At 43.3% G+C, this 8,622-nt stretch overlaps 1 protein-coding gene across 1 annotated transcript; it reads right to left on the bottom strand.

Annotated features, from left to right (window-relative positions):
* Positions 1–730: 730 nt before the first annotated feature.
* On the bottom strand, positions 731–8,622 carry LOC100562834 (apoptosis regulator BAX). Its single transcript, XM_062957438.1, has 6 exons — positions 8,265–8,622; positions 5,585–5,639; positions 4,193–4,381; positions 3,831–3,963; positions 1,604–1,696; positions 731–1,297 (listed from the first exon to the last, which is right to left on the bottom strand). Exons 1-6 carry the CDS (start codon positions 8,305–8,307, stop codon positions 1,196–1,198), a joined length of 615 nt encoding a protein of 204 aa, XP_062813508.1. The 5' UTR covers positions 8,308–8,622; the 3' UTR covers positions 731–1,195.

Raw genomic sequence — 8,622 nt, 5'->3', positions numbered from 1 at the left:
ATAGAAGCAAAAAAGGTGCCAAAAGATAAAAAGGATTCCAGTAATTAACTTTTGTTAATCATGCTCCAAAAGCATTCAATAGGGAAAAGAGTATTTGTGTTTATGTACAATTTATAAATAGTTGATTGGGGTTCCGTTAAAAGGAGAACCAAAAATTCACTTCTGAAAAGTTAGAATCCAGATTTTGCTCCCAAGTTGAGACTTGGCATATGTTGTTTATGTGTCTTCCCTGCCTCCATAAAACAATGTAACATTCCGCAGATTGATCCCAGGGACATGTACCAGGTTCTGCATTTTTCACAACTTGGCCCGCTTACCTATTCAGCCTTATTTTGTGTACCTTTAAGTGATTTCCAATCTATGGCAATCCCAAAGTGAACCTATTATGACAAGATTTAATCAGAAGAGGTTTGCCTTTGCCTTATTTTGCTGCTGAGAGAGTGTAACTTGCTGTAGGTCACCGCTAATCAGTTTTATGGCTGAGTGGGGATTTAAGCCCTGGTCTCCAGAAAAATATTTTTTTTCTACACTGTGTTTTAAAAAAGGAGTTGTCATTGAAATAGCATTGTTTTCAAATGTACAGCTGGTAATTTGAAGTCTGTCCTAAAGATCTCTAGAGACTGGCTTGTAAGTGATGGATATGGTGTGCCTGCCACCTGTTGGATGTGTTGGAAATTAACTACAGTAAATAAAAATAGATTTAAAATCAATCCAACAAATATCTATACAATTAAGGAGAAAATGTAAAGATGTATTAATTCAATGGAAATCCAGGATAGTTGTTGTGTCTGATTTATGGTGACTTAAGCATGCCAGCATGGCATATTGCCGAGAACCACATACAAGTCCAGCAATGCGAAGTGATTTTCCAGCAAACAAGAACAACCTTCTCACATACTTTGTCTTGTTTTCCCAAAGCCATTACAAGCTCCATGGCCTTCTGACTTCTTGCCTCTGAAGCTATATGAAGCCAAGAAGGGATATCCAAGAAGGGAAAAAAAGGGAGCAAGCTTTCTTGCTGTTAAAAAGCACCAAAGAGCATCAGAATGTGTTTGTTTGCTTAAAAAATCTCCCCAACCCACAACTGAAAGAAAAATCTTAGTACATATTAATCCTTGAATTGGAAAGCCGGGGGAACCTGCCCCCATTAGTTCCCACAGAACAGAAATGCACCCCCGCTGAAGGGGGCTGAACATTAAGACATTTTCCAGAAGGTCAGCGAAGCAGTCAAGACGCCAGCCGCAAATACAGCAATGGTTTGCCAAGTTGGGGTGCCGAAGTAGGACAGGAGGCCCTCCTGGAACAAAGAGGGGAGTGGGAAATAAATGATAGGTTCAGAAACTCATCTCCGGTGGTGACAAAAGTGTTTAGCCTGCTGATTTGATACTCATGCTTCACTAACCTCTAGAATGGATAATATACTGAAGAAAGTTCTCTACATGGGCTCGTGTCAACCAAACCTACAGATTGCACTGCAGAAACTAACATTACAAATGGCAGTTCCCAGCAGGGATTAATTTTCCCCACTCCTGAGCTATGATCCCTTCTTCCCAAGTCTTCGATATCATACGTACAACACAATTTCTCCCCATATAATACTTACCCAGCCTCCTTGCTGTTGGATCCAGTTAGCCAGGTGGTTCTGTAGGAAGGTCATGGCCCAACTCACCACATCATGGAACCAGCTTGGCGTATACTAGGGTCAGAGAAAAAAAATTATAACTATTAATTTTGTTTAAAGAGAGAAGGAAAAAACTTTAATGTTGTGTAGTCCAATCTGAGAACAGCATAAAGTTGTGAGCAGGACTGGAGGTGCCATAAGGCTGGATTGGGTGCTCAGCTCATAAACAGGGAAAGAAAGGCACATTTGCTGCTCAGTGTCCCATTTCAACAGGGCTGCCAGTAATGGCCTTTCCTGCCTCCCAGACTGTGGCTGCTGCCTTCCTTGCTCCAAAAGAGCAGAGGGGATATAAGTTGCTGCTGAGTGCCTTCAAGTCATTTCTGACTTATGGCAACTCTAAACTGGTTTTCTGGGGCTGACATCAAGGGATCTTCTAAGTAAGTAAGTAAAGTACTGTATTTCAGGCATTGTTGTACCCTGGTCAGATTCTGAGTGCTCAGAGGATGTGGAAGGGGATGCTGGGATAGAACCTGGATAGAACCAGAAGAGAAGTGGCCCAGAGAGAGTTGTTTTGAAATCTCCTGGCAATTTCCATGAGACTGGAGAAAGCAATGTCAGTTCTCATGAGAGCCTGCCAGAAGTGCAGGCTGAGAGAAATGTGGGAGACGAATGTTTGTCCAGATCAAGGTGCTTGGAACCTCGGAAGCAGAGCGTACAACAGAGACAGACGTGCTTTTCTCAGCAGCTTAGAGATAAGGAGAGGAAAAGCAGGTATGTGAGGAATGATGTTATGGGGGGGATTGAGGCCTTTAAAGTGATTTCTGCTGGTACATTTCTTTGTGAGAGCAATGTTGAATTCAAGGGGAAACAGCTCTCGATTCCTGCTTTTAAGTTTTGTTTCATGTAGCTAAGTTTTCGTGTTTGTTCCTGTTTCTAGTTCTTGTGTGGATTAGACTGCCTGCCTTGGGTTCCTGCTATCATGTTTATGGATTAATTATCAATACTGTGCTGAAAATGGATTTTGGGTTTCATTTGGAATAATTTTTTGAACTCTGATGTTTCTTTATAAAGCAACTGATTTATTTATATATTCATCTTTTAATAAACTTTATCTTATTGGACTATTTGGACAAAGTGTGGACCTCTGAGGATGCCTGCCATAGATGTGGGCGAAACGTCAGGAGAGAATACTTCTGGGACATGGCCATACAGCCCGGAAAACATACAACAACCCTGTGATCCCAGCTATGAAAGCCTTCGACAACACAAAGTGTCGTGTGTGGTGGAAAAGGTGGCTCAGGGCTCTAGAGCAAGAGGCATCCTCAAACTGCAGTCTTCCAGCTGTTTGGGTCTCCCAACTCACAGAATTCCTGACCATTAACAAGCTGGCTAAGGCTTCTGGGAAGTGGGTGCTGAAACAGCTGAAGGGATGCCTGCTGTATATCTTTCCTTAGGAGCCAGATGTTCTACAATGCACACTGCCTCAGTCAGTTACTTTATTCTGCCTAAAAGTAGGACCAGCCCTGACCCAGAAGGCTTGCACATTTTTAGCTAGAAGCCAGGCTGCTGGAATGAGAGACCTATTTATTTATTTATTTCTTACCCGCCTCTCCTCACAGCTCAAGGCAGTTTACAACATTGCTAAAACATATAATTATTTTAAAACACTCCATAAAATACACATATTAAAACATATTTCCATAAAATAGGTAAAGGTAAAGGTTTTCCCCGACATTAAGTCTAGTCATCTAGGTTGGTACTAATCTCCATTTCTAAGATGAAGAACCGCCGTTATCCATAGACACCTCCAAGATCATGTGGCTGGCATGACTGCATGGAGCATCGTTACCTTCCCACCAAAGTGATACCTATTGATCTACTCACATTTGCATGTTTTCAAACTTCTAGGTTGGCAGTAGCCGGGGCTAACAGCGGGAACTCACCCCCTCCCCAGATTCGAACTGCTGGCCTTTGGGTCAGCAAGTACAGCAGCTCAGCGGTTTAATCCACTGCAGCACCGGGGGCTCCAATTTCCATAAAATACATATTAAAATACACAAAGAAAAGTTAAACATAGAGTGGAAGTATAAAATCTGTCATTAAAACTGTCTGTAATTGTGTTTTCCAAAACCTCTGGATCCTTTTGAGCCCTTTCCTTTTCTCATCCACCTCAATGCTTTCTGGGTCTTTCGCTTCCTTTTTTTTTTACCTGGGCAATAACTTGGAAGGCAAAGTAGAAAAAGACAACAATCCGACCCCAGTTGATCCCGTCAGCAAACAGGTGTTCAGACACATCAGCCAGGACTTCCAGAGGGTTTTTACCAGTGGCACTTTCTACCATGCTGCAAGGAGAGAGAGATACCAACAAGCAGAGTGAGGAGGAGCCTGGGGCTTCGGGTGCCTACAACCTTATCTGTGAAATGCTGTTCAATATATCAGGGGAGATGCAAACTTGGAAAAGACTGCAATTAGCAGACACCTGATGGTCCACCACAGATTTATCAGTGGCTCCTGAGACAACCATGGTTTTCTTTGATCCTATTCCAAGCAATTTGTTTTGGATCCTCATACCTGGTCAAATCACGATTACTGCTGAGTTCCTGCCATATACGGAACATGCAATCTTGCAGAGACGTGACTGCAGCAGCATCTGGGGAGGCCTCTGCTCCTTCCACTGACAAGTCCTCCCTGGTTGTTTCCTCCAAGGGGGGCACCTGGGGATTGGAAGCTCTATATTGCTGCCAAAGCTGTCTTATGAACCTGGAAGAGAAAAGGAGAAGGAGAATTGGGTCGAGCTTCCAGCAGACTGATTTGGATGGAGTCAAGCATTTATGCTGAATGTGAGCAGAGATGTTAGATGACATTTGTCCCTGCACATTTCTGGTTTTGATGTCTGTGGATTTGATTACACATAGATTTAATTTAATCTGTCCTATCTTGGAATCTCTAAATCCTCCAGTGTGCCGCTGTGTTCTTCCAGTCATACTGGAGGTCTTAGATCAGGGATCATTGTGTTGTTGAAGGCTTTCATAGCTGGAATCATTGGGTTGCTGAGGGTTTTCTGGGCTGTATGGCCCAGTTTTATTGTGTTCTAGCGTATTGTTATTGCTTGTGGTTTATACTGTTTTAATTGTTTTAATTTGCCTTTTGTTTGTATTGCTACATTGTGTGTTGGGGCCTTGGCCTTTGTAAGCCGCATCAAGTCCTTCAGGAGATGCTAGCGGGGTACAAATAAAGTTTAATAATAATAATAATAATAATAATAATAATAATAATAATAATAATAATGTTCCAGAAGCATTCTCTCCCCATATTTCATCCACACCTGTGGCAGGCATCCTCAGAGGTTGTGAGGTCTGTTGGAAACTAGGCAAGTTGTCTGTGAAATGCCCAGGATGGGAAAAAGAACTCTTGTCTGTTTGAGGCAAGTGTGAGTGTTGCAACTGGCCATCTTGATTAGCATTGAATAGCCTTGCAGTTTTGAAGCCTGTCTGCTTTCTGCCTGGGGGAATTCTTTGTTGGGAGGTGTTAATCAAGGTGGCCAATTGCAACATTCACATTTGCCTCAAACAGACAAGAGTTATTTCTCCCACCCTGGACATTCCACAAATATATAAACCCCACTTGCCTAGTTCCTAACAGACCTCACAACCTCTGAGGATGCCTGCCATAGATGTGGGCGAAACGAAGGGAGATAATACTTCTGGAACATGGCCATACAGCCCGGAAAACTCACAGCAACTCGGGGGGTCACTGCTTGACACAAGGAGAGCACGTGTCTGAGGCTTGGCTGAAGCAAAAGAGACTAATGCCTTTTTGGAGAAGCCGAAACTGATCATTTGCAGAGAAGTTTTGAAGTTAGGCTGATGGCAATGGTAAAGCCAGTGTGGTGAGTGTTGGACGATGACTCTGAAGACCTGCATTCAAATCAGTATTCAGCCACAGAATTCAAATTCCACCTACCCGATGAGGAGAGCTTTTCCAATTCGAAGGATGTGAAAGATGTTATCTGACATTCCTTGACAAGAAAGAGAAGACAATAAAATGAGTTATCATATAAGATGGCAAAGGAACTGTTTCCTGCTTGCCATTTCTTGAAATCCACATGTTCTTCCTCCATCTATGACAGGTATGTGGAAAGAATCTTGCTTATCTTTCTTAAATCCCATGTCTTGACATGACAAGATTGAACTGCAAAGATTCGCAAACCTGTTGCTTTAAATGCCATTGCCGGCATAGCCATTGTGGGATTTGTAGTTTGGGGACACACTAGAGCAGGCATGGGCAAACTTGGTCCCTCCAGGTGTTTTGGACTTCAACTCCCACAATTCCTAACAGCCTACCGGCTGTTAGGAATTGTGGGAGTTGAAGTCCAAAACACCTGGAGGGTCCAAGTTTGCCCATGCCTGCACTAGAATACTGGAAAAGTATATATTAATGCTTCATGAAGCTACATATCAGAGGGTTCCTTAGAGCCATGGAGATATCTCATTACTAAAATTGTGTACTGAGCAAAAGATCTAGGAATCTAAACGATTTCCCCCCAATGTATTTTCTAGAATTTGGAGAAAATATTGAGTCAATGTGTTATAAACCCCTTTCCTTGAAAGTAGAAACAGCTTCACAGTGTTTCTGCAGAATTAATGCCTGATTTTGATGGGGAAGTTCTGGTTCCGTCTGCTACTGTTAAAAGCCTTGGGGTTGTGTTGGACTCATCGCTGACAATGGAGGCCCAGATCACTGCTATAAGTAAGCAGGCCTTTTTTTCATCTTCGTCAGGCAAGGAAATTGGCATCCTACCTCTCGACAGAAGCATTGGCAATGGTAATCCATGCAACAGTCACCACTAGGTTGGATTATTGTAACGCCTTATATGCTGGCCTTCTGAAGACAAAAACCCAGAAGATCCAAATGGTCCAAAATGCGGCGGCCAGGCTGCTAGTGGGATCATCTATAAGATCCCATATTACACCGATTCTGAAACAACTGCATTGGCTACCAATAGAACATCGGATCTCTTACAAGATACTGATCCTGACATTTAGAGCTCGAAATGGCCAAGGACCATTATATCTTAGGGACCGCCTCATTCCTTTTTTCCATCAGTGGTCACCTCGATCCTCCCAGGAAAATCTCCTATGCGTACCGGGCCCAAGGGAGGTACACCTGGAAGCCACAAGGCGTAGAGCCTTTTCGATCGATGCTCCAATTCTGTGGAACTCATTGCCTCCATATGTTAGAGCAATGTCGGAGTTGCGACCTTTTGGAAAAGTGCTCAAGACTTGGCTGTTTGGTTGTGCATTTAAGTAAATCAGATCTAATTTGCCAAATCTTCACTGTTGAATGTTTTTATGATGAATGTTTTCTATTGTGGAATGATATTTTAAATTGTAAGTCGCTCGGAGCACTCTGGTGGAGAGCGACTAATTAAGAAATAAAGTGAAGTGAAGAAGGGCGGCATATAAATGTAGCAAATAAGTAAATAAATAAATAATCTGCTTTAAACTGGATTTTTGTGTTAGAAGCGACTTGAGAACATACTGCAAGTTGTTGTCGAAGGCTTTCATGGCCGGGATCACAGGGTTGTTGTATGTCTTTCGGGCTGTGTGGCCATGTTCCAGAAGCATTCTCTCCTACAAACTATCTACAGACCCACGAAGAAAATCCAACAAATGCTACGGTCAGCGAAGGACAAGAGGGATCCTCTCTCTTCTGCAGGAGTCTACCGGATACCATGCAGCTGTGGACAAGTCTACATAGGGACCACCAAACGCAGCGCCCAAACAAGAGTCAAAGAACATGAAAGGCACTGCAGACTAATCCAACCAGAGAAATCAGCCATAGCAGAGCATTTGATGAACCAGCCTGGACACAGGATACTATTTGAGAACACAAAAATGCTGGACCATTCCAACAACTATCATGTCAGACTACACAGAGAAGCCATTGAAATCCACAAGCATGTGGACAACTTTAACAGAAAGGAAGAAACCATGAAAATGAACAAAATCTGGCTACCAGTATTACAAAACTCCAAAATCAAAACAGTAGATGGGAACCAACACAATGAAGGCTTGACTGAACAAAGGATGCCCCCAGGCAAGGGACAAAACATCTCCAATGCTAATTAGGGTGATTAACCGAAACATTAATGCTGGCTCCCAGTGACAAAGGACTCTTGCCACACCTTGGACACAGATATATATTCTTTCCTTTCCTTACTTAGTTTATCCATACCTCACAACCTCTGAGGATGCCTGCCATAGATGTGGGCGAAACGTCAGGAGAGAATGCTTCTGGAACATGGCCACACAGCCCGAAAGACATACAACAATACTGCAAGTTGCTTCTGGTTTAAACTGAGTCTACACTGCCATATAATCCAGTTCCAAGCAAATAATCTGGGACTTTATATGGCAATGTAGATGGGGCCATAGTCCTCCCCAAAAGGAACTTTTTCTGAGTGCTGTTGCTTTAAGTCCATGTGCAGAAGAGGGCAGCCTTTCAGCTTGGAAGACAACAGGGCTCTAATTTGATATGGGAGAAGGAAAAGAAAGCAAAAGGCAGGATGCCGGCTCTTTGCCCTGGTTGATGCAGCCTTCTGGCGACCCTCCAAGGCGAATGGCTCGCCCCTTCCTCCTACCTGGACCTCCAGTTTGGCAGGGCACCGTTTGTTCGGATGCCATCCCTTTCCTGGAGATGAAACCGCTTCTGGTGTGGATTCAGATCAGACGAAGGCGGGAGGGAAAGGCAGACTTTATTTTTGGTTTTGCTTTCCCATTTCATTCCGGGGCAAATTCCTTCCCCGCCCCAGCTTTTCAACAAAAGCAACAGCTGAGCGAAAGAAACAGCAGCCTAAACAACAGGGTGTGAGCTTTGGAGACCATTTGCACTCCATCTAATACAGTTTGACATCACTGCCAGGGTTCAATGCTGTGTGATCTGGGAGCTGTGATTGTACAAAGCCTTTTCTGCCAAATAGTTCTGGTGCCTCACCAAAC

The sequence above is a fragment of the Anolis carolinensis genome, chromosome 6, assembly GCF_035594765.1.
Source record: "Anolis carolinensis isolate JA03-04 chromosome 6, rAnoCar3.1.pri, whole genome shotgun sequence".
Lineage (NCBI taxonomy): Eukaryota > Metazoa > Chordata > Lepidosauria > Squamata > Dactyloidae > Anolis > Anolis carolinensis.
Note: the sequence above shows the minus strand (reverse complement) of the source record. Positions and strands in the feature narration are given on the sequence as shown.

Excerpts from the sequence above, each read along its gene's own strand:
- LOC100562834 (XM_062957438.1), bottom strand. The coding sequence starts at position 8,307 with ATGGCATCCGAACAAACGGTGCCCTGCCAAACTGGAGGTCCAG. Across the intron at positions 3,964-4,192 it reads AGTAATCGTGATTTGACCAG|CATGGTAGAAAGTGCCACTG; the intron begins GTATGAGGATCC and ends CTCTCCTTGCAG. Across the intron at positions 1,697-3,830 it reads CCTTCCAAGTTATTGCCCAG|TATACGCCAAGCTGGTTCCA; the intron begins GTAAAAAAAAAA and ends CTCTGACCCTAG.